The 26,180-nt window shown below is 45.5% G+C and overlaps 1 protein-coding gene across 3 annotated transcripts in view; it reads left to right on the forward strand.

Annotated features, from left to right (window-relative positions):
- The first annotated feature begins 8,384 nt into the window (after positions 1–8,384).
- The window catches only part of DOK5 (docking protein 5), a 137,312-nt gene continuing 119,516 nt past the window's right edge, over positions 8,385–26,180 (forward strand). The window contains exon 1 of one of the 3 annotated variants that reach the window (XM_069750927.1): positions 8,385–8,988. In XM_069750927.1, the coding sequence (XP_069607028.1) occupies positions 8,923–8,988 (66 nt within the window). In that variant the 5' untranslated portion in view covers positions 8,385–8,922. The remainder of the gene's footprint in view (positions 8,989–26,180) is intronic. The other 2 variants (XM_069750928.1, XM_069750926.1) reach the window with 2 other exon arrangements.

Here is a 26,180-nt window from a genome sequence, read left to right on the forward strand (position 1 = left end):
GAGGTATCGGCGTACTCGGGAGAAATTGCCCAACAAATTTTAGGATCTATTTCATCCTATTGCCCAAGTGAAAATGAAAAAATTGAGGCGAAAAGAATTTTTTTGTGAAAAAAAAGTACTTTTTCATTTTTACGGATCAATTTGTGAAGCACCTGAGGGTTTAAAGTGCTCACTAGGCATCTAGATAAGTTCCTTGGGGGGTCCAGTTTCCAAAATGGGGTCACTTGGGGGGGAGCTCCAATGTTTAGGCACACAGGGTCTCTCCAAACGCGACATGGTGTCCGCTAACGATGGAGATAATTTTTCATTCAAAAAGTCAAATGGCGCTCCTTCCCTCCCGAGCCTTACCATGTGCCCAAACAGTGGTTTACCCCCACATGTGAGGTATCGGTGTACTCAGGAGAAATTGCCCAACAAATTTTAGGATCCATTTTATCCTGTTGCCCATGTGAAAATGAAAAAATTGAGGCTAAAAAATTTGGGGGCTCTCCAAATGTGACATGGTGTCCGCTAAAGAGTGCAGCCAATTTTTCATTCAAAAAGTCAAATGGCGCTCCTTCCCTTCCAAGCCCTGCCGTGCGCCCAAACAGTGGTTTACCCCCACATATGAGGTATCAGCGTACTCAGGACAAATTGGACAACAACTTTTGTGGTTCAGTTTCTCCTTTTACCATTGGGAAAATAAAAAAATTGTTGCTGAAAGATCATTTTTGTGACTAAAAAGTTAAATGTTCATTTTTTCCTTCCATGTTGCTTCTGCTGCTGTGAAGCACCTGAAGGGTTAATAAACTTCTGGAATGTGGTTTTGTGCACCTTGAGGGGTGCAGTTTTTAGAATGGTGTCACTTTTGGGTATTTTCAGCCATATAGACCCCTCAAACTGACTTCAAATGTGAGGTGGTCCCTAAAAAAAATGGTTTTGTAAATTTCGTTGTAAAAATGAGAAATCGCTGGTCAAATTTTAACCCTTATAACTTCCTAGCAAAAATAAATTTTGTTTCCAAAATTGTGCTGTTGTAAATTAGACGTGTGGGAAATGTTATTTATTAACTATTTTGTGTCACATAACTCTCTGGTTTAACAGAATAAAAATTCAAAATGTGAAAATTGCAAAATTTTCAAAATTTTCGCCAAATTTCCGTTTTTATCACAAATAAACACAGAATTTATTGACCTAAATTTACCACTAACATGAAGCCCAATATGTCTCGAGAAAACATTCTCAGAATCGCTAGGATCCGTTGAAGCGTTCCCGAGTTATTACCTCATAAAGGGACACTGGTCAGAATTGCAAAAAATGGCAAGGTCTTTAAGGTCAAAATAGGCTGGGTCATGAAGGGGTTAAACTATACGCTTACTGACTGTTACGGACTTGGCTTGTTTTGACCACTCTCTGTCACCACCTGGTGGCGCAGTGCATCGTGCAATGGGCTGCAGTGTGACCTCTTTTTCTGTCACCCACTCTCCTTCGTGGAGTCTGCACATACCTGCATTGCTGCAGCGTGACAAGAGTCATATATATCAGAGTTAAGAAAAAAATTTACAGGTTGAGAACAATGGTCCAATGGCCATGTCAGCAGGCTGTGTCCACCAGGCTAAAGTCCTGCAAACCTCTTGTTTCCTGTTGGCATCCCTTGCACTTCTACTGACTAGTAAACCCAAAGCAATGCCATCATTAAGGTGTGATGCATGTATGACATCACTCTGCACTTATCTATCAGAAGGAAAGCGGGGAGGGAGGACAAGATTTGCGGCACTGTAGTTTGGTGGCCACAAACTTTTGATCTAGCTGCGGTCGGGCTTTGGTTCTTTTTGCTTCACTGTGAGATATACATATACAGTATATCATAAATCTCAATTTTGAGCAAAGAATTTTGTAGGACCATAGGTCAGAAGTCTATAGCCACTGGAGTCAGGTCAGAAGTCTATGGCCACCGGAGCCAGGTGAGAAGTTTATGGTCACCGGAGCCAGGTCAGAAGTTTATGGCTACCGGAGCCAGGTCAGAAGTCTATGGCCACCAGACTACAGCTCTGCAAACTTTCTCCTCTCTATCCACTTTCCAGTGACTCTTCTGAATCATAAGTTGAGAGTGACGTCATGCATGTGGAGTGCCCCCAGGGGCCGTGGGGTACTCTGTACTGGGTCTGGTCAGCTCAAAGGGGGATGTCACGGTGGCTGACCCGGTCCGTGGCCCTGGGACGTCCGTAGAAAAGGGAAAGGTCTTTAAAGGGATAAAGTTTATGTTCGTGATGCCACCTGTGGTATTCAGTCAGAGTGACCGACGCTGCTTTAAGGGGTCCGCTTGGGTGATGTTATGGCAGCTAGATGGTATAACATCCAAAGGTGAAGTGTATCCCCAGGGCTTCCCAGTGTGTAGATGGTAGTGGATCGCCCCCACGTAAGGGCAATGGGGTACTCGGTACCGGGTCCTTCAGTTCCCTCGGCTGGGATGTCACGGTGGCCCGACCCGGTCCGTGGCCCTATGAGGGGCGCCCGATTAAAGTTGATGAGTTTGTCAAGTGTTCGTGACGCCACCTGTGGTATTCGGTCAGGGTTACCGACGCTGCTTAGGGGTCCACTGGGGTGATGTTATAGCAGCTAGATGGAATACCTTCCCACAGGTGAAGTATATCCCCAGGGCTTCCAAGAAGTGTAGATGGTGATGGTGGATGGTGCAAGGCGCTGTGAATAACAAGGATACAATGGGTGCAGTCTCTTTACCTTTACTGAAGGCTTCAGCATCCACAGTCCAGGGTGCCGGATCACAGGGTAGGCAGAGTCCGGCCGGTCTGATGGCAATTCCAGAGTCCCCTTATCCAGGTGGAAATCAGTAGCCTACCCCTTGCGCACAGTAACGTAGTAGGTCCCTACGTGCATTAGCCCTCATAGGGTCCTCACTCTTGTTACTCTTCTCTCGGTCCCCCAGATGGATAGGACCAACCCGTATGACGGTGGTGGCCTGAGGCTATTTTATAGGGACCCTAGCGTCGCCCCTCCTCCGCGTTGCCACCTTGTCTGCTTAGGTTCTTAGGTCGGGCAGCCAACTTGAAGATGACTGTCCTGCCAGTCTCTGAAGTAAAGCATAGAGTCTATTACTCCCTCGGTGTTCCGGCTACCGGATCTGCGCTCAGTGGGAGGCAGCCTGCTTCTAGCTGGTCTCCCACTGGTGTTATACTCCTGTTGCTACGACTTCGGTGGTCACTCACTACGACACACTTCCTTTCTTGTCCTTTCCTTGGAGGCTGCCGCAATCAGGTGCAGGCGCAGCTCCGTGTCCTTCTTTCCTACCTGGGCCGAGCCCAGTCTGCTCCTCTTCTCTCCTGCTGACTATCTCCTTCTCCCTCCAGTCAGCTTCTCCTTCTCCTCCAACTGATCTCACTTTCTAACCAGACCCCCAGTTTTACCCAAGTGTGAGGAGTGGCCTTAGCTTCCGCTGGTGGCTGGCTTGTGAAGTGTGTGTGTGGCTGTGATACCTGGCAGGGTGAACTCCTTTGGTGCCATCAGATGTAACATCCCCCTGGTGGAAGAACGACATTACTGCAACGACCAGGACTCTGGGGCGCTGCAGTAGAATGGTGAGACGTGCAGTGAAGAACGAGGACACAAGGTTGCAGTCTCTTTACCTTGAAGACTTCAGCATCCACAGTCCAAAGCACCAGACCACAGGGTAGGCAAAGTCTGGCCGGTTTGGAGGCAAGTCCAGAGTCCCCTTGTCCAGGTGGAAATCAATAGCCTTCCATTGCGCTGCAGTGGTGTAGTCCCTTACTGCCAATTGCTTCACATAAGGGTCTCGCAGATGCGATATTTTGCTCTCTCTGTCCCCGTATAGGATAGGACAAAACCCGTATGACTGGTGACTTGAGCCTGTTTATAGTGTCTCTTAGATAACCCGGCTCTGTGGGTGTCACCGTGCCTCCTGGGTGTAGGTGCGGACAAGTAACCTGCAATTAGTTGTCTTGCCGGTCTCTGAAATAAGGCGTAGAGGTCCTTACTCCCTCGGTGTTCCAGCTACCCGGATTCTGCGCCTCAGAAGGAGGCAGCCTGTTCGGGGCTGATCCCCTTCTGGTATCCTCTCCTTTGCTTCAACTTCCTTCACCCTTGCTGCAATACAATTCTCCCTTTCAATGTCTTTCCGGGAGCTGCAGCTCTGAGGGCATGCACAGTTGACCCTCTTCAGACTTCTGTCTGGAACTGACTAACTTTCCCTACAGACTACCATTTATATATATGTGGGGAGTGACCTAATAAATAGGAGCAAAAGCTCCCCCTAGTGGCCTGGAGTGTGAATGTGTTGCATGTTTGTGATTCCTGGATGCAGTTATCCTTTCTTGCCTCCAAACGTAGCATCACCCTCCCCTGGAGGAAAGCAATACCACTGCGATGACCAGGACTCTGGGGCGCCGCACATGCGTCACACCTCAATGACGGCGTTGTGTCTACTAGTCATAAGAGGGTCCGGGGATGTGCTGTTGTCCGTGTTGCCTCTGAGCTTTGGCCAATCAGAGGCTACATTAACTAAATATGTACTGATTGAAAATATGGTATGAGATTTTCTCTCCAATGCAGTAAGCTCCTTCAGTTGGACGTAAGCGCTGATGGGACCACTGAACGTGGCAAGGAACGCAATCTAAAAGGGCCCTTGTGCAAAAGACGGTACTGCTCACCTGATGCGGTGGAGTGAGACACAATAATGTACAGAGCTTCAATTACGGATCCCAGCTGCTGCAGCTCCACAGATTGGCAAAACCAATAGAATGATTCGGAAATTGTGGGTAACCTAGGCTGGTGGTATAACATCAATAATGGAGTCCAATTGAAGAGAAGGTATCAGTGCGGATTATTCTCTGTATGTTTCAAAGTTTTCTTCTTTTGGAATCTTTGTGGTTCTACTGAAGAAGAAGTAGTAAGAATTATCCTCCTTTATTGTATATTATACCACCGGCGCAGGTTACCCACAATTTCCAAATTGTTCTGTTCCAGCAATGTTGGCACCAATGTTCTTGGAGATTGCTTGACTTATGTCATGTGATGGATGCAGTCAATAAGCAGCCACTCTTTGGCAGCAGCTCGTCAATATTTCGTCAGAGCGGACATCTTTTCTGATGGAATAATAAAAGATGCAGCCGACGAGGGTCCGCTTATTGGCTGCAGTTGGCACATGACACAAATCATGCACTCACTGGGAATAGTGTCACTGACATCGCCGGAATTGTGCAGCTGTGGACCAAGAGGACAAACTGTTGTTATTTTAATTGAATCGATTAAGCTGGAGTTATCCAGAAGTGGCCCACCTTTTTAACCTTAAAGGGGGTCTGTCAGACTGTAAAGGAGAAGACCGGGCTGTGGGTGCTGACAAGGCACCGGGTCTGGAACTGCTGGGGCTGGGTCTACTGTTGCACAGGGGAAGGAGATTGAGGACGGAGCAGACCTTTGACCTGTGTAGAGGGGGCGTTGTTAGCCAGGGAAGTATAAGAGGGTTTGCGTGGGAAAGGAGAGGGGCTTCCCACCATAGTGAGAAGTCAGAGAGGTTCGGCACTGAGCCGTGGATAGAGATAGGCCGCACAGCAGCGATTACGGCTTGGTATACCAAGGACTCTCAGGCCTCATCGGGCGTGTGGAGGAACGTACTCCGAGTGGAGGATCGCAGTGAACTACTCCCTGATGCGCTGCGGGTAAGACCGGTGACCACCTGCTGCCGCCAGAAGTGAGACTGACTTGCTAGGTGGTGGAAACCGGACAACTCAACACCGGCCACAGCTGGCAGCCAGCCATCCAACCTAAGAAGAGAGAAAGACATCCGAGTTACGCTAAGTGCAATTGACATTTATAAACTGCCATCTTGAGTTATTTTTCTCCTTGTACCCCTCAAGTCTCACCTTGTTTATTCCCTTTTTGCTCCCTGCGAGGTTACCCCTGTATCTATTAAACAATTAATTGTTTTCCCCTGTTAACACTTGCTCCGTGCCTCTGTGTCACTGCATCCTAGTACCGTGTTACAAGACCAAGCTTACCGTATAAAGTAAGCATACAGCCTTGTAAGGGATACAGCCTCTATGAAAAGTTGCATATTTAGTGTTTTTAATATTTGCCTCCATTTTGCAGAAACTAGAGTTAAGCTGGAGTTAAATCAGTCATGCTAATTATTCTAATTGAATTAGCATAGATGATTATGCTTCAGTTTCTGCAGAAAAGATGCTGCAATTAGAGCACTAAGACCCTGGCCTTACACACAAGAGTATATTATGGCGAAGTGCTATACGGTAAAACATTCCATCTTGTTGTGTTATTCTATGGGGCAGCTCACATCTGTGATTATTTTCTCATGCCGATTCGGCATGAGAGAACAATCGCATGAGAGACACGGGTCACTCGCACCCTTACGAGTCTATGGGTTCATGCGAAACATCGGACTGCACTCAGATGTAATCCGAGTGCAGTGCGTTTACCGCGGATGGCGGCAATTGAGGAGATGGAGAAATTACTTTCTCTTTCTCCTTTGCACCTGTGCTGGGACTCTCTCATGTGACACTTGGATCACGCTCGCAGTAGAGTTTGAGCCAAGTGTCATCAGCATATCGCTTTTGATGTTCTCGTATCGGATGCTATACGCTAATGTGGTACCCCAGGAGTGCGTTTGCCACAATGGCTTTGCCTTCCTCATGGGGGGGTGATGTCATGCCTGGAAGGAAGGAGGGATCCCCTTAGCAGGTAACACATACATACAACACCTTCCTGACTGGACCAGAAGGGGGAGCTCTAAACCTGGTTTCAGGGTAGCTTCCCTAGAAGAGCAGCGCAGTAGGGAGGCTTCCGACCCCACCTGGCTAGGGGAATTCTGAACTGCTTCCAGGCTGCCCGGATCTCCAATACCACCTATTACTTGTGCTCTGGACTGCACCAACAATTAAAGGTAAAGAAACTACAGTCCCTGTGTCCTCCGATTATTCCTGCACCCCAAAATCCACAATTCCTCATAGACAGCTCTGGTAGCCCTGGGGCCCCCGCTCCACCTGTGGGGAGCCAAAACATCTCAGCTACATCACCATTGACCCCAGCGGTCCCTTTAAGCAGCATCGGCCATTTATAGCCGAACACCACAGGTGGCATCACGAACATTTCCCTTATCCCCTACAAACTTTATTTCCAACATCATCCATCCCTTTTAATTGCGCGCCCAGGGCCACAGACCTGGTCACTGCTGCCGTGACTACCCCGTTATGAACCATCAGACCCAGTTCCGAGTACCCCATGGCCCAGGTGAGTGCTGCAGTAATGTATACCTGGCATAAGGTGTGATTTTCATAGAGCCCATATCCACTACAAGGCTATGTGCCTAGTTTATACTGTCAGTTTGGGCTGAGAAACTGCCTTTAAAGGGGTGGTCTAAAACATTAATTAATTTTCATTCTAAAGCTCTATCTATTTACTGCCATAATCTAATCTACTTTCCGATATGATTTAATTGAAAAGTCTCTATGCTTCCCTCAGTACTCAATCTATCAGGTCACTGCCACAACCTCTGCCCTCTCCCTAAAATGAAGTGTCAACAGTGACCTTGGCTTCAAGGGCAGGGTTCGTCCCTGCGCTACTGATCATGTCTCCATTTTCAATTCTGACGTATACTCTGTTGGTTCCTGACACTGTACAATATGCACAGTGCACTACCTTGCTGGCTCTGATCAGAAGTTAAAAGCAACTGCGCCAGCAACTGAGCGCACAGTCAGTGCGCGGTAACAGTAAAAGTTATTAAGGCTGAAGGAAGACTTTAAGCACATCTAGTTCTAAGTATAAGAGAATCACCTGTGTACAGAGACCATGGACATCACTTGCGGGGCCGACGATGATCTCTGCAAGCCTGGTATTCATCTTACAATGCACACTGCCAGTGCGCTCTGTTGGCTCTTTGCTTCTGATCAGATCCGGTGAGAAAGTGCACTGTCACTGTGCACGTTGCACAGTTACAAAAATCTACTGCAGCCTCCGCCCTCTGATGACGCTTTGTTTGAGTATCCCAGCATGCACTGGGATTCTCATCAAACAAAGCGTCATCTAAAAGGAAGCAGTAAAAACAAAGCAGATAGTGTAATGATGGAAGGATAGGGACTTTTTAATTAACATATAGTAGAAAATAGATAAAGATTAAGAATGAAAATGTATTTGTGTATCGGACCACACCTTAAAGTGTAAATGTTGCGTTCTGCAAAGATATATATATTTTTTGTAACTCCTGTGCCATGGGCTGCATTACCTTCCAGTATGCGCACAAATGAAGAAATAGCACAGCGGTGCTGATGAAATAAAGACAATGCAAAGCGCAAGAGTGAATTTCTTTTTGAAATGCTATGAAAGAGCGAGGCTTTCTAAGGTTATGATGTTAGATCAATGCCAGAGAGGGAGAACAACAGCATCTCCAGTCTCCCAGAGCTCCACAGAGGATTTCAGCAGCTCCAGTGTCAGTAATTTTGCAGTGACCTTTGTGGAAGATACATTGGATGCTACTGTTTGCTTTGCTTCTATGTTAATCAGAGAGAGAGAAGGAGAGAGTGTTTGCTTTCCCTCAGTGCTTCCCACACTGTGGAGGAGCAGAGGGTGGATGCTGCCATGGCTGCCGCAGGTTACCACAATGCACAACGCCTTTCCCCCTGCACGACGGCGACTTGCAGCAGAATGGTACATCCCAGAATAGAAACCAGGCAGATCCATCAGCTGACGGCGCTGCCGCCTGCCCCAGTCTCATTACTTTTCGCAGCCTCCTTTTTACATCACACTTTCTTTTCCTTCTCTCCAAAGTGGATTTAATTTTAAAAAAAGCGAAAGGAGGAAAAGTCCGATGAGCTCTCTCTTTGCTTGGCACACGCATTTTGGGCTTAGCTCCATCCTCCCAACTTTCCTACTCTTGGTTTCCTCTGACTCCTGCTGGTGATGGGTTCAAATTTTAACGATATTGTCAAACAGGGTTATGTCAGGATAAGAAGCAGGCGACTCGGGGTAAGTTACTTGCTCCTTATTAATTGTCGTTTTTTTTTTTTTTTTTCAATATGAGGCTGATATATTCCACAATTCTGTACGTAGGATTTATAAGTAATATTGAACTTTGTCCGCTAAGGGGCTCAATATCTAGAACTGGTATGCGAAGTCCCATTTTATAAAATACACTTATGCCAAGTGAATCCGTGTGAACAAATGGAGAGCATACAAACTCCGTGCTAATGTTGCCTCCTAAGCATCGTGCCTCCTTGTACCCTTCCACTGACTAGGAATCTACTTCTTCTGGATCCACACAATGCTTAAGCTAGATATATTGTATCTAATAAACAGGTGTTTACTGCTTGACAGCTACATTGTTGCCATAGCCAGGAGGACTACGGCAATGCACATGTAGGTAGAGCAAGCAGCATTGTCTCATTCAGAAATCAATCTTCCTACTTAAAAGGATTCTGCCTCCAGCTCCTCCCGACATCACACACAATAGGGCGCTGGGTACCAGGCGCCTCGGTGTAAGGTGCTGTGAGTCCATGTCTATCATTGCTGCTTTTTGCCACATTGTTACTGAGGAGGGAGGGTCACACATCTGATCATCAGGGAAGGTAGAGATTTATGAATGAAAGGCAGCTGTTACGCCTGTGCTGTTCTCCCACTGATCAAGACATGCTGGCAGTTGTAGTTTTGCAACAGTCTGAGAGCCACAGGTTGGCAACCATTGCTTTACTGAACAATATGGGTTGGAAATGAATGAATTGTAGATACCGAATAGTGTATATAGCGTAATAATAGTAACAATCATCATCATCGTCCTCATCATCATGATAACACGATGAAACCTTGACATACACGTTATGAGACCGCAGTGATTTATCATTCAAAAAATAATTTTTGGAAGATAATTTTTTTATATTTATTTATTAAAATAATTGTGGAGATTATACTTTTTTTTTCATCTGTAATTTTACTATGACAAATTTTATTTGTAATATTATAGAAATTGCGTGGTATCAAAATATTAAGTTGCATTCTAGTATATATCCCAAAATATAATACTAATAATAATTAATATTTTAATAATAATAACAATTTGTGAATTAATGTACTAGAATGTAACTTAGTATATTGATATTATATTATATAATATTACAATAATATCACTCATCATTAGTATTATTAGCACAGTTAATGGTTTCACCAAATTTTGCTGATTCTGGAAATAAATAAGTCATGTCTATGGCCTTGTATAGGCCAGTGATAATCGACTATCCACAGGCAAAGACAGGGTTAAGGGGCTAAGGGGTAATGTAACAATTAATTACTGAATAGTAATTGTAGCAGAATTATTAAAGCTGCTTTTAATTTCATAAAAAAAGATGAGTTTCTCATTTGCTTCAGTTTATATTGATCTCCAATGTGATATGTGAGGTTACATAGGACTGCAGCTAAACTCATCCCAAAGCAAAACAATGACAAATGTAACTTGTCTTCATGTGTAGTGGGTTAGTCACCAATGACAAAAAATGGATGTCTCTCTTAAATCAGATATTTTGTAGCTAGAAAAAGTAGTTCCAAGACCTTACACTGTAATATTCAAGTCTTTTGGAAATAGTAATTTGAGGAATTGAGAAATCCTGATTGATTCATTACTGTAAAGCCCCATTCATATACCAAAGATTACTGTCGGTGGAACAATCGTTCAGCATATCTATGTCTATCGGCTCCCCCATACACAGGAAAACTCAGCTCTTTTGTTCTCTGTGGCCAAGCGGCTGGCAGATTGTCTCCCAAAGAACAAAAGGATAGGCCATTGGAAATCCAACAGGCTGGGTCCTTCAAAGAACAAAAGGATCAGCCATCGGGAATCCAACAGGCTGGGTCCTTCAAAGAACATAAGGATCGGCCATCGGAAATCCATCAGGCTGGGTCCTTCAAAGAACAAAAGGATCATCCATCGGACATTGAACAGGCTGGGTCCTTCAAAGAACAAAAAGATCAGCCATCGGAAATCCAACAGGCTGGGTCGTTCAAAGAACAAAAGGATCAGACATCAGAAATCCAACAGGCTGGGTCCTTCAGAGAACAAAAGGATCGGTCATTGGAAATCCAACAGGCTGGGTCCTTCAGAGAACAAAAGGACCGGCCATCAGAAATCCAACAGGCTTATTCCTTCTCTGTCCCCGTCATCATCTATCGGAGGAGAGTCAGGGGGCCGCCATATAGATTGTCAGCCAATTCCACCGATATCAGTGCGTTTGGCCAATCTTAGTCTAATGTGTGTGGCCACCTTAACTTGGCCAGTGACTATCAGACAACAAATGCATTGGAGCTGAACAATTGGTTAAGAACATGACACTCTTAAAGGGGAGTTCCATTTTAAGCAGATCAGAGGGCTGAACTGGGGACAGAGCAATTGATTAGACACCTGAAATATTTTGGTTTCCAGGGATTTGTGTCCATTTTTAAACCCCGTGGACTCCTCATTTTGTGAATCAGCAGCACCATTGTTATCCTACAGTCCATCCTAAGTCCAAGATGTGGAATTCTCCATTAAATGAAAAAATAAATACAATTATTAGGAAAAAAAATAATTGTAATCACTATTCTACTCTGGTATCTCTATAATATCGCTACTATAATGTGATGCTCCTATGTCCATTCTCCACCTCCAAAAATCATTATTGTTCCATGGGAAACCTAAAACTTTGCCACATAATAACATTCCCATGTAACAATGTAACCCCCCTTCCCGTTTAACTCCTTTAGTCCCAGAATTGATAGAAACCAGCACAAAGAAAAGCAGCCTGTGGGCTGAATAAATATTTCACATGGTAGACATGAGAGCGTTATGTTCCTGAGGCTGCCTCCTGTAATGGGAATCAGCTGAGGTTACGGTGTGAAGGCAAAAAAAATCCTGGAGAACACAAGAAAAATTGAGTAAATATCTGCCTGAAATTCTCTAAGACCAGAAATATTTATATGCTGACCATTGGAAGATAAGATTCTGACTATTTTAGACTAATGTTGTCTGAACCTGCCAATATCGACGAGGGCGAGCAACGATTTAATGTGTCTTGGGGCATTGGCCAACTGATCGTCGGGAGAGATGTCAATCGCACATGTCCGGAATGCTGATGGCATTGTTCTCCCTTAGATAATCCTCCGGCCGACGTCAGTCGGCGGCTTTTTCATAAAGAACACAGGCGCGCTTGGCCAATGGAGCACACGGCCAATGGAGCGCTCATGTGTATGGTGGAGCCCGCTAAGATGATTGTTGGACGATCAGTTGGCCAAAGCATTGTTGAGCCGAGAGCCATCTAATGTGTATGGCTGCCTAAGATTTGCTGTTCATCCTACGTGTGTGACCACCACAAATCGGATTGACTAATGATCAAATGAAGCTGGTTCTGCCGGTGGTGTGCAGATCAATATCTCAGGTGTATGGACATCTTTAGGTCAGTGATAGTTGACAATCAGCATTCAGAGACAGCAAAGACAGAGGCATTGTTTCTGAATAATAATTGTCCCAAAGCTGATTTTCTCCTTTGGCTCTATTTCCGGTGTTATTTGTGTTACATAGGACTGCAGGTAAACTCATCATCATCACACCTCTGAGATATCACAAATTGAAAAGCAATGTAGTCACCAAAGTATCTAATATTAAATTCAGATCTGCTACATCTGTTTGAGAAGGCAGAGTAGATTGCACATCAGAAGATCAGCACAATATTCTCTTAAGTGGTCACTGTTATTTAAACAAACTGTGTGTAAATGAATAGTATAAACGATTGTGAGAAGTTTTGTAATACATCTTGTCAGAAAATTCTGATTCTTTCTCCGCTTATGAGCCATATTTCTACTCCCTTGTCACCTAATCTCATCATTCACTCTAAAAAAAAAAACCTGTTAAAAATCTGTGATGCTCAGGCCAAGAAACACTGCCTACTTACTGAAGGATCAGGTGATGGACTCACAGCTACACTGCTCAGTACTACTGTATAATATCCTACATACTACTGCTGCATCTGAATATGAACAGGTGAGCATGAGTCTCTCATGTCGGTGTGAGCTTAGTGTGCGAGACATTATAGCAGCTAATTTTCACCCACCAGCTCAGTGACAACTGAAAATTGATGGTCATGGCTATGAACGGTAATAACCTCCCACAAAATCAGCACATTCTTCTCCTGAAATGCAATGTGCTGCTGGGGGACCACACTACTTCCCCCATGTAACATTTCAGAAGATCAACACATTTCTCTCCTAAAATACGATGTGTTGTTGATGTACTCTTGTACTAATTCTTAGCCCAGCTTCACACTTCCACATTTAATGAATGGTATATGGACCTCAATTTCAGAACTGACTGTAGGTCTCCTTACCCTCCCCTATCCAATATGGTCAGTATACTCCTATTCTGAAATACTCTGTGCTGCTGGGAAAATCTAACCCGACCCTCTTGTCCACCCGTCAGGTGCTGGTTTCCTCCCACTTTCCATCTTCACATAAGTATATAGACACTCCGCCTAAATAAGTTCACTGATTTTATGGAATGAAACTCCCATTGTTTCTATGATTCTTATTTTTGGTGACCGCCGTTCCATAACACAACAGTGAGTAATATGAGATCAGTTTGGATTACACAACATGGAGATTCCTGGTCTCCTCTGGGCCTAGAGCCAAAGTCTTCAGCACGTAGTGGACATTCCTCACCCCGAGTCCGAGGGTTTCACAAGGACAGATGAAAAAGAAACACCGACCCCCTGAGTCTCGAGACATCAATATAATCCTCCGTCTGCTGGATTCCCCTCCCCCGCCCACGACATGGTTATTTCTAGGACACAGTAGATTTATATAAAGTGCATTGATTAAAATAAATCCATCTGGCACATCTCTGCTGAATATGATCTGGGCCTGGGGACTGGGCTCTGCCACCACACATAGAAAATGTCATTCCTAAGAAGGCGAGACTACAACAGTCCAAAACCGGTTGCATCAGTGGAATGCTGGACTATTGGACTCTCTGGACTATTGAGTGTGTAGAATCAGGACTTCTAATACTACATAAAATGAATAGCCCTTAATAGAAAAACTCCATGTATCATTGTGTAATAAAAAGCTCTACAACCTTTTAATAGTCTTCAGCCCACTTCATTAAATTGCACACTCCAGTCTTAATGAGGGGCATTTTGGGGTAGGACGCTCCGTGTTCAAGAGGCGCACTCCACTTAATAAACTTGGACGGTCTCCTCAGTAGGGTGCGTCTCCCTGCACCTCGTCAGAAATGCTACTACAGACAGGAACTAGAGATTCATTGATGGCGTGAGTTATGCTAACATAATGGGTTAACTTATCATGAATTGGCAGCATTGACTCCACCATACCCCATCCCACCCATCCTACATTCACTGACTGGCGTAAAAAGGCCAAAAGTCGCCCAAATTTTTGTGAACTTAACATCGCACAATTATTTTTCACTTTTAAAATATTTTATTCCAGTCTTCTGGTGTAACAACTTTCATTTATCGGATTTTTTGTGTTTTATTATTAGTGATGAGCGAATATACTCGTTACTCGACATTTCACGAGCACGCTCGGGGGTCCTCAGAGTATTTTTTTAGTGCTCAGAAATTTCGCTTTTCTTGCCGCAGCTGAATGATTTACATCTGTTAGCCTGCATAAGTACATGTGGGGGTTGCCCGGTTACTAGGGAACCCCCACATGTACTTATGCTGGCTAACAGATATAAATCATTCAGCTGCGGCAATAAAAACGAAATGTCTGAGCACTAAAAAATACTCAGAGGACCCCCGAGTGTGCTCGAGAAATCTCGAGTAATGAGTACATTCGCTCATCATTATTTATTATGTGTTTTCTCATTGCCATGGGCTCTGTGCCTGCCATTGATGAGCACTGTGGCTTGTTCTAATATGGGGGCACTTTGGCTTGTTTCGATATGTGGGCTCTGTGCCTGCCATTGATGAGCACTGTGGCTTGTTCTAATATGAGGGCACTTTGACTTGTTCGGATATGTGGGCTCTGTGCCTGCCATTGATGAGCACTGTGGCTTGTTCTAATATGAGGGCACTTTGACTTGTTCGGATATGTGGGCTCTGTGCCTGCCATTGATGAGCACTGTGGCTTGTTCTAATATGGGGGCACTTTGGCTTGTTTTGATATGTGGGCTCTGTGCCTGCCATTGATGAGCACTGTGGCTTGTTCTAATATGAGGGCACTTTGACTTGTTCGGATATGTGGGCTCTGTGCCTGCCATTGATGAGCTCTGTGGCTTGTTCTAATATGAGGGCACTTTGACTTGTTCGGATATGTGGGCTCTGTGCCTGCCATTGATGAGCACTGTGGCTTGTTCTAATATGGGGGCACTTTGGCTTGTTTTGATATGTGGGCTCTGTGCCTGCCATCGATAAGCACTGTGGTTTGTTCTAATATGGGGGCACTTTGGCTTGTTTTGATATGTGGGCTCTGTGCCTGCCATTGATGAGCTCTGTGGCTTGTTCTAATATGGGGGCACTTTGGCTTGTTCGGATATGTGGGCTCTGTGCCTGCCATCGATCAGCACTGTGGTTTGTTCTAATATGAGGGCACTTTGGCTTGTTTTGATATGTGGGCTCTGTGCCTGCCATTGATGAGCTCTGTGGCTTGTTCTAATATGGGGGCACTTTGGCTTGTTCGGATATGTGGGCTCTCTGCCTGCCATCGATAAGCACCGTGGTTTGTTCTAATATGGGGGCACTTTGGCTTGTTCGGATATGTGGGCTCTCTGCCTGCCATCGATAAGCACTGTGGTTTGTTCTAATATGGGGGCACTTTGGCTTGTTTCGATATGTGGGCTCTGTGCCTGCCATTGATGAGTACTGTGGCTTGTTCTAATATGGGGGCACTTTGGCTTGTTCGGATATGTGGGCTCTGTGCCTGCCATCGATAAGCACTGTGGCTTGTTCTAATATGGGGGCACTTTGGCTTGTTCGGATATGTGGGCTCTGTGCCTGCCATCGATAAGCACTGTGGCTTGTTCTAATATGGGGGCACTTTGGCTTGTTCGGATATGTGGGCTCAGTGTCTGCCATTGATGAGCACTGTGGCTTGTTCTAATATGGGGGCACTTTGGCTTGTTCGGATATGTGGGCTCAGTGTCTGCCATTGATGAGCACTGTGGCTTGTTCTAATATGGGGGCACTTTGGCTTGTTCGGATATGTGGGCTCTGTGCCTGCCATTGATAAGCACTGTGGCTTGTTCTAATATGGGGGCACTTTGGCTTGTTCAGATATGTGGGCTCAGTGTCTGCCATTGATGAGCTCTGTGGCTTGTTCTAATATGGGGGCACTTTGACTTGTTCGGATATGTGGGCTCTGTGCCTGCCATTGATAAGCACTGTGTTTTGGTCTAATATGGGGGCACTTTGGCTTGTTCGGATATGTGGGCTCTGTGCCTGCCATTGATAAGCACTGTGGCTTGTTCTAATATGGGGGCACTTTGGCTTGTTCAGATATGTGGGCTCTGTGCCTGCCATTGATGAGCTCTGTGGCTTGTTCTAATATGGGGGCACTTTGACTTGTTCGGATATGTGGGCTCAGTGTCTGCCATTGATGAGCTCTGTGGTTTGGTCTAATATGGGGGCACTTTGACGTGTTCGGATATGTGAGCTCTGTGCCTGCCATTAATGAGCTCTGTGGCTTGTTCTAATATGGGGGCACTTTGACGTGTTCGGATATGTGAGCTCTGTGCCTGCCATTAATGAGCTCTGTGGCTTGTTCTAATATGGGGGCACTTGCCACTTCCGCCTGCACACAGTACATACAAGACAATGTATAGATATTCTGCTGTTTACTGCATTTTAAATCTTTCTTGTAAAGTATATCAGATTCTACAATATTAGTCTTATGACATTTTATGAACCGCCCGCTGCTTCAAAAAAATCCATTCCAGACGCAGGTTCCCTGGTGGCGGCGGCTCCGCTCGCCATGACTCATCGTTCCTTGCCTGCTAATAAAATGCTTTTTACCAGGGCCGTTAATATAGGGGGTTTTATCTTTGCTGTTTGAAAATCAATGTGGCTTCCCTCAATAAACTGTACAAAAGGCGAAATACAAAGAGCGCACTTAGAGCGCCCGTCTTCTGCTCATCTTCAAAAGCTCAGCCCGTCTTGCGCTCAATATCTTAATTTAAATCCATTTTTCCAGGGAGAGTTCAGCTCCGGAGCTGAATTCCTTCTTAGAGTTAAGTAGTAGTGGATAATGATTTGCTGCTAATGGCTCCTTAATGTCATTGCCTGCCATCAAGATTTATACTTTGTGTATACACATGGTTAATGTGAAGGACATGTCACTCCTGAGGAAATCTACAATTCATGACACATGTAATAAAAATGATTATAAAAATACATGAAAAGAAATGATCAGACCAAAACCGTAAAAAAACTCGAGCTTGGCTGCATTGTCTGTTGGTGTCAAAGGAAGTCTAAGATCCACCTGTTGTCTCCTAAGAAGCTCAGACGACTGTTCTGTTCATGCCCATACCTTAAACTAACGCATTACTTTATTAGGACTCTGCTCTGACCAGTGACTCGAGCTTAGCTGCATTGTATATTGGCGTCTTGGGTAGTCTAAGATCCACCTGTTGTTTCATAAGAAGCTCAGACGACTGTTCTGTCCCTCCATAAAATGTTGCATTTTTCCTGAGATGCAGAAATGGTGGCGAAATTTCTGCACCGAATACTTAACATGTATACACACCCTTATAGTCTGTGAGATGGTATGGTATGGCACAGGCACTGGCGGGCACCGACATAAGGGGCATCTGTGTAAGAACAGTATATGGGCCACTTGCAGTCTAAGGCTACTTTCACACTTTCGTCGGTACGGGTCCGTCGCTATGCGTCGGGCCGACGTACCGAAGCACGTTGTGAAATTTGTGCACGACGTGGGCAGCGGATGCAGTTTTTCAACGCATTCACTGCCCATTCTGAAGTCCGGGGAGGAGGGGGTGGAGTTTCGGCCGCGCATGCGGGGTAGAAAATGGCGGACGCAACGGACAAAAAACGTTCACTTGAACTTTATTTAGTGCCGACGGTCTGCCAAAACACGACAGATTTGTTGCACGACGGACACGACGTGTGGCCATCCGTCGCTAATACACGTCTATGGGCAAAAAACGCATCCTGCGGGCACATTTGCAGGATCCGTTTTTTGCCCAAAACGGATCGCGAAGGATTAAAAAAAGCTAGTGTGAAAGTAGCCTAATATCGTTGTTTTTTGAGAATTTGCAGGATCCTGCATTTTCTCATAGACTTGTATTAGTGACGTATCGCGACGGATGGCCACACGTTTCGTCCGTTGTGCACTGGATCCTGCGGAATTTGTCTTTTGGAAAAAACGTTCAAAGGAACGTTTTTTGTCTGCAGTGGAAAAGCGTTCCCCGACGCCTCTTGCGGCATACGTCGTTGCACAGAATGGGAGCCTATGGACACTGGATCCTGCGGTCACTGTGAAACGCAGGAATCCAGTGACGGATGCAGTTTTTACATCTGAGCATGTCAGGAAGCAAATTCCAACCCCAGGAAAAGTCTGCCTCTCTCTCTCGAAATGTAAACTTGAAATTCAGCCCGGGACTCACGCATCCGTCATAACACTGGACACGTTGCACACGTTTTCCTCTAATTTTGCAACGTCCATCGATACGTCAGTTCACTGCACTCTGACGCAGGATGACCGACGGAAGTGTGAAAGAAGCCTAATAGGTCATCATAATGCAAAATTCCACCTGGTTTGGCCATGGTAGTGACCCCCCCTTAACTCTTGGGCCCCTGTAAGCCTACACAGGTTGCATCAATGATATGTCTGCCTCTGGACACAGGGTCAGTCTGGTCCAGCAGAGTACCGCAAGGTCTTTCACTGGGCCTGGACTCTTATCTTTGATGGGGCCTAAAAGTAATCCACTAGACATACATAGTAACATAGTAACATAGTTAGTAAGGCCGAAAAAAGACATTTGTCCATCCAGTTCAGCCTATATTCCATCATAATAAATCCACAGATCTACGTCCTTCTACAGAACCTAATAATTATATGATACAATATTGTTCTGCTCCAGGAAGACATCCAGGCCTCTCTTGAACCCCTCGACTGAGTTCGCCATCACCACCTCCTCAGGCAAGCAATTCCAGATTCTCACTGCCCTAACAGTAAAGAATCCTCTTCTATTTTGGTGGAAAAACCTTCTCTCCTCCAGACGCAAAGAATGCCCCCTTGTGCCCGTCACCTTCCTTGGTATAAACAGATCCTCAGCGAGATATTTGTATTGTCCCCTTATATACTTATACATGGTTATTAGATTGCCCCTCAGTCGTCTTTTTTCTAGACTAAATAATCCTAATTTCGCTAATCTATCTGGGTATTGTAGTTCTCCCATCCCCTTTATTAATTTTGTTGCCCTCCTTTGTACTCTCTCTAGTTCCATTATATCCTTCCTGAGCACCGGTGCCCAAAATTGGACACAGTACTCCATGTGCGGTCTAACTAGGGATTTGTACAGAGGCAGTATAATGCTCTCATCATGTGTATCCAGACCTCTTTTAATGCACCCCATGATCCTGTTTGCCTTGGCAGCTGCTGCCTGGCACTGGCTGCTCCACGTAAGTTTATCATTAACTAGGATCCCCAAGTCCTTCTCCCTGTCAGATTTACCCAGTGGTTTCCCATTCAGTGTGTAGACAACCCCATTAGGGACAAATCTCTGGCCCCTAAGGTCCATTCATTTTTTTACCATATGTACAATTATAAATCAACTCTTTTTTGGCCTACCCATAGTTGTCACATTGGTCAGTGCATTAGTGGGCACAATGGCACCACTAGTCCCGGGCTTTATATAAAAGTTCTGATCTAAATAGAACGCCATATGGTGACAGGGTCCCTTTAAAATGACAGTGAAGTCAAAGAGGTTGTCCACTTCTTTTATATTCATAACCTAAAAAAGGATAGGTCATGAATGACTGATCGGTGTGGGTACGACATCCTGCACCCCTGCCGATCAGCTGTTCTAGGTTTTGGCGGCGGACAGAACTGCCCAGTTATGGAGCTTCTCCGGCCTCTGATTGTGGCCATGGTCGGGTACTGCATATCTACCCCCAATTGATTTGAATAGGGGCGAATGTGTAGGCCTTGGTCACTATCAGAAGCCGGAGCAGCTCCGTAACTGAGAAGTTCTGGTCAACACTGGGAACAGTTGATTGGTGGGGGTGCCAAGTGTCAGACATTGATGACCTATCCTAACGACAGGCCATCAATGATAAAGTAGTGGACAACGTCTTTAAGTTTTGGGGGCTTTGTTGTCCTTACATAGTTCCTTACGGGAGAAGTGAGGTGGAATAGAATGGGTCGGAGATTCGGACATGACTGCCACCTACAGATAATTCCCAATTTTCCTTCTCATAAGTGATAAAATCTTGAATCAGGAACGTTTCTTTCCTGCAGTGAAGGCTCCTTGGCAGATATTCACTCTCAGGCCTGGAGATGACTCTGAGATGCAATATTAGTCCTCAGCATCTCTGATTACTTCCCCAGTCCCCCTTTCTGGTGCGCTCCATATATCATAAGTTTGTCACACTATCATGATGTACAGAACCCTACGACAACCCTTCAAGTCACTCCCTGCCGCCGACGCTCTACCGCAGTATGTATATCTTACTCAGATCTGACCGGCCACCAATTTCTGCCAACTCAGACTTGGCAGAAGATTCAGCCAAAGATTAAAAAGGAGCAAAAATGAAAAGAAATTAGAGTCAATCTTTGAGTCCTGTTAACAGCACACATTTCTGGCTCAACTTCTTTCTCCCCAATTTCTGCACTTTGCAGTTATATAGGTCTGCATAGAAGCTGCATACTCAAAATGGTAAGAGATTATTAACATGTTTGGAAAATTACTGTTTATTTTAGATCCATTGCAGAGTAGATAAGAAATGTTAGTTGGAAAAATCTACAGAAACATTTTATGCAAAATGTAACCCGAACCGGTATCTGCAGCATTAATATAGGAACTGAGGAAATCGGCCCCTGCTACATCCCGCTGCACAGTGTTAGTTAATCACTGCACTAAATATCCCTCAAAACCCTCCATCCCTGCCAGGACCCACAAGAAGAACTATTAATTATCGATGGCAGCACTCTGAATTATTAATAGATCCCCGTCCCGACGATGATTTATGACATGTTGGATCCATAGTGGCTGAGCCGATCCCTGTACATCCCATACACTCGCTGGTAATCCCAGTGCAGAGCCCATAATCCCACTGCTCTCACGGTGACTCAGTAAATGAACAATATTCTACACTTGTACTGATCTTGTTTTGTCTTCGACTCTAATCCAGAGCTGAGCTCACAATTGTCATCATTTTTGTGTTATTGATAGAAAAGTAGAATCAATGTGTAGATTAGCAGGAACGCGGGATGCAGTGACGAGCAGGATGTAGAACAAGAGTTAACTGGTTTATTACAAGGGATACTCCACGCAGGGAGAGAAATGGTTAAGAAGGGAGTAAAATAGGGTATTGTGTTAGGGTAAGAACAAGCGGTTATGAAATAGGTAAACTTATCGGTCTGATGGTTTCCGGGCTATGGAAGCTTGAAATCCCACGGTGGCGCCGTAAGTGACGCATGAAGTCTCTGCCCTGTTCCTGAAGGAAGGTGATGCATGTCTCCTGACAGAAGCGGCGCATTCTGGTTCTCCGAGGCGAGGTCCTAGGTTACCGAGATGACGTACGTGATGTGAAGTAGTCTCTGACACCGCCGGAAGGTGTCTCAGTCCAGTGGCGGTGACGGAGATAGAGCTACCTGGTTCTCGATGATTCGCCTGGTCAGATTTAGGCCGCGCACTCGCGGCAGTCAGCAGAACGATGCGGGTCAAACCCTCAATCGCAGGGCTAAACGGGCACAGGAATTTACATCCCTCAGTCAGTGTGCGCAAGGGCTGAGGAACTGCAGCGGAGGCCTGGACTATCGCGTAGCCCCACAGAGAGTGAGTCAACCTTCTCCTGCTGTGCCCTCTGTCTTCCCGCCAAGTCTCTCGCTTTCCCACACACCATCCCTCTTATTCCTGATATGCACCCCACAGATGAGTGCAAAAGTCTGTCCTGGTCAGAAAGCTTTCCCCCCAGCAACAATGCTGACGGCCTCAATAGTTCCAGAACCGACACAAGAGAGAGGCATCACTGGCCCGGCCCATCTTCCTACAAATGTACAGCTCCTTGTTGTGAATTCTGTGGCAGAGCTCCCTCCTGTGGTCACAAGTGGTACTTCGGCTGATTCTCTCTGTGAGCTTCCGTTAGTGGAGGAGAGTGGTACTGCGGCTTCTGAGTTTCCTTCCTATCAGGGACAAACAGTTTCTCCGCTGGGCAACGATCAAGTTTACTAGCCTGAAATTTTTGCAGCACCCGCCGCAAATCAGGGGAGATGGCAGACACAATTACTCCCTCTTTGAAGATACCCGCCGGCTCAGATAAACCCGGAGAGTCGGGCACAAAACTCCTAGACAGAGCATCCGCCTTCACATTTTTAGAGCCCGGAAGGTACGAAACCACAAAGTCAAAACGGGCAAAAAACAGCGACCAACGAGCCTGTCTGGGATTCAACCGCTTGGCAGACTCGAGATAAGTCAAGTTCTTATGATCAGTCAAGACCACCACGCGATGCTTAGCTCCTTCAAGCCAATGACGCCACTCCTCGAATGCCCACTTCATGGCCAGCAACTCTCGATTGCCCACATCATAATTTCGCTCAGCAGGCGAAAACTTCCTAGAAAAAAAGGCACATGTTTTCATCACCGAGCAATCAGAACTTCTCTGCGACAAAACAGCCCCTGCTCCAATCTCAGAAGCATCAACCTCGACCTGGAATGGAAGCGAAACATCTGGTTGACACAACACAGGGGCAGAAGAAAAACGACGCTTCAACTCTTGAAAAGCCTCCACAGCAGCAGAAGACCAATTGACCACATCAGCACCCTTCTTGGTCAAATCGGTCAATGGTTTAGCAATACTAGAAAAATTGCAGATGAAGCGACGATAAAAATTAGCAAAGCCCAGGAACTTTTGCAGACTTTTCAGAGATGTCGGCTGAGTCCAATCATGGATGGCTTGGACCTTAACAGGGTCCATCTCGATGGTAGAAGGGGAAAAGATGAACCCCAAAAATGAAACCTTCTGAACACCAAAGAGACACTTTGATCCCTTCACAAACAAAGAATTAGCACGCAGGACCTGAAACACCGTTCTGACCTGCTTCACATGAGATTCCCAATCATCCGAGAAGATCAAAATGTCATCCAAGTACACAATCAGGAATTTATCCAGGTACTCTCGGAAGATGTCATGCATAAAGGACTGAAACACTGATGGAGCACTGGCAAGTCCGAATGGCATTACTAGATACTCAAAATGGCCCTCGGGCGTATTAAATGCAGTTTTCCATTCATCGCCTCGCTTAATACGCACAAGATTATACGCACCACGAAGATCTATCTTGGTGAACCAACTGGCCCCCTTAATCCGAGCAAACAAATCAGATAACAACGGCAAGGGGTACTGAAATTTTACCGTGATCTTATTTAGAAGGCGGTAATCTATACAAGGTCTCAGCGAACCATCCTTCTTGGCTACAAAAAAGAACCCTGCTCCTAATGGCGACGATGATGGGCGAATATGCCCCTTCTCCAAGGACTCCTTCACATAACTCCGCATAGCGGCGTGCTCAGGCACAGACAAATTAAACAGTCGACCTTTTGGGAATTTACTACCAGGAATCAAATCGATAGCACAATCACAATCCCTATGCGGAGGTAGGGTATCGGACTTGGGCTCATCAAATACATCCTGGTAATCAGACAAGAACTCTGGAACCTCAGAAGGGGTGGATGACGAAATAGTCAGAAATGGGACATCACCATGTACCCCCTGACAACCCCAGCTGGACACAGACATGGATTTCCAATCTAATACTGGATTATGGACTTGAAGCCATGGCAACCCCAACACGACCACATCATGCAGATTATGCAACACCAGAAAGCGAATAACCTCCTGATGTGCAGGAGCCATGCACATGGTCAGCTGGGTCCAGTACTGAGGCTTATTCTTGGCCAAAGGCGTAGCATCAATTCCTCTCAATGGAATAGGACACTGCAAGGGCTCCAAGAAAAACCCACAACGCCTAGCATACTCCAAGTCCATCAAATTCAGGGCAGCGCCTGAATCCACAAATGCCATGACAGAATACGATGACAAAGAGCAGATCAAGGTAACGGACAAAAGAAATTTTGACTGTACCGTACCAATGGTGGCAGACCTAGCGAACCGCTTAGTGCGCTTAGGACAATCAGAGATAGCATGAGTGGAATCACCACAGTAGAAACATAGCCCATTCAGACGTCTGTGTTCTTGCCGTTCAACTCTGGTCAAAGTCCTATCGCACTGCATAGGCTCAGGTTTAAGCTCAGGTAATACCGCCAAATGGTGCACAGATTTACGCTCACGCAAGCGTCGACCGATCTGAATAGCCAAAGACATAGACTCATTTAAACCAGCAGGCACAGGAAATCCCACCATGACATCCTTAAGGGCTTCAGAGAGACCCTTTCTGAAAATAGCTGCGAGCGCACCTTCATTCCATTGAGTGAGTACGGACCACTTTCTAAATTTCTGACAATATACCTCTATATCATCCTGAGCCTGACACAGAGCCAGCAAATTCTTCTCTGCCTGATCCACTGAATTAGGTTCATCGTACAGCAATCCGAGCGCCAGGAAAAACGCATCGATATTACTTAATGCAGGATCTCCTGGCGCAAGAGAAAATGCCCAGTCCTGAGGGTCGCCACGTAAAAAAGAAATAATGATCAAAACTTGTTGAACTGGGTCACCAGACGAGCGAGGTTTCAAGGCCAGAAATAGTTTACAATTATTTTTGAAACTCAGAGATTTAGTTCTTTCTCCAAAAAACAAATCAGGAATAGGAATTCTTGGTTCTAACATAGATTTCTGATCAATAGTGTCTTGAATCTTTTGTACTCTTGCTGAGAGCTGATCCACACATGAAGACAGACCTTTAATGTCCATCGCTACACCTGTGTACTGAACCACCCAAATGTCTAGGGGAAAAAAAAGGCAAAACACAGTGCAGAGAGAAAAAAAATGGTCTCAGAACTTCTTTTTTCCCTCTATTGAGAATCATTAGTACTTTTGGCCTCCAGTACTGTTATGCTGAGATAATTCAGTACCACAATGGACATAAAAGTCAGAGCACATACAGTGATCTGACAATAACCCAAAAAACATAGAACGAGCTCTGAGACGTGGGAACTCTGCTGACCGCAATCCCTAATCCTCTCAAACCACAATAGAGGCAGCCGTGGATTGCGCCTAACGCTCCCTATGCAACTCGGCACAGCCTGAGAAACTAGCTAGCCTGAAGATAGAAAATAAGCCTACCTTGCCTCAGAGAAATACGCCAAAGGAAAAGGCAGCCCCCACATATAATGACTGTGAGTTAGATGAAAAGACAAACGTAGAGATGAAATAGATTTAGCAAAGTGAGGCTCGACTTACTAAACAGAGCGAGGATAGGAAAGGTAACTTTGCGGTCAACACAAAACCCTACAAACAACCACGCAAAGGGGGCAAAAAGACCCTCCGTATCGAACTAACGGCACGGAGGTACACCCTCTGCGTCCCAGAGCTTCCAGCTAGCAAGGAAAAACAAATAGACAAGCTGGACAGAAAAAAAACAGCAAACAAAATAGCAAAGCAGAACTTAGCTATGCAGAGCAGCAGGCCACAGGAACGATCCAGGAGGAAACAGGTCCAATACTAGAACATTGACTGGAGGCCAGGATCAAAGCACCAGGTGGAGTTAAATAGAGCAGCACCTAACGACTTCACCACATCACCTGAGGAAGGAAACTCAGAAGCCGCAGTACCACTCTCCTCCACTAACGGAAGCTCACAGAGAGAATCAGCCGAAGTACCACTTGTGACCACAGGAGGGAGCTCTGCCACAGAATTCACAACAGCTCCTGTAAAGCAATGCAGCATGTCTTGTACTCTGATATCATCAAGAGCCGCATTCCATATTCTTCTCATCACTTGTTCAATGGAAGGCATGCAAAGAACAGCAGTGAGGTGGGAAATCTG

This window comes from Ranitomeya imitator, chromosome 2, assembly GCF_032444005.1.
Source record: "Ranitomeya imitator isolate aRanImi1 chromosome 2, aRanImi1.pri, whole genome shotgun sequence".
NCBI lineage: Eukaryota > Metazoa > Chordata > Amphibia > Anura > Dendrobatidae > Ranitomeya > Ranitomeya imitator.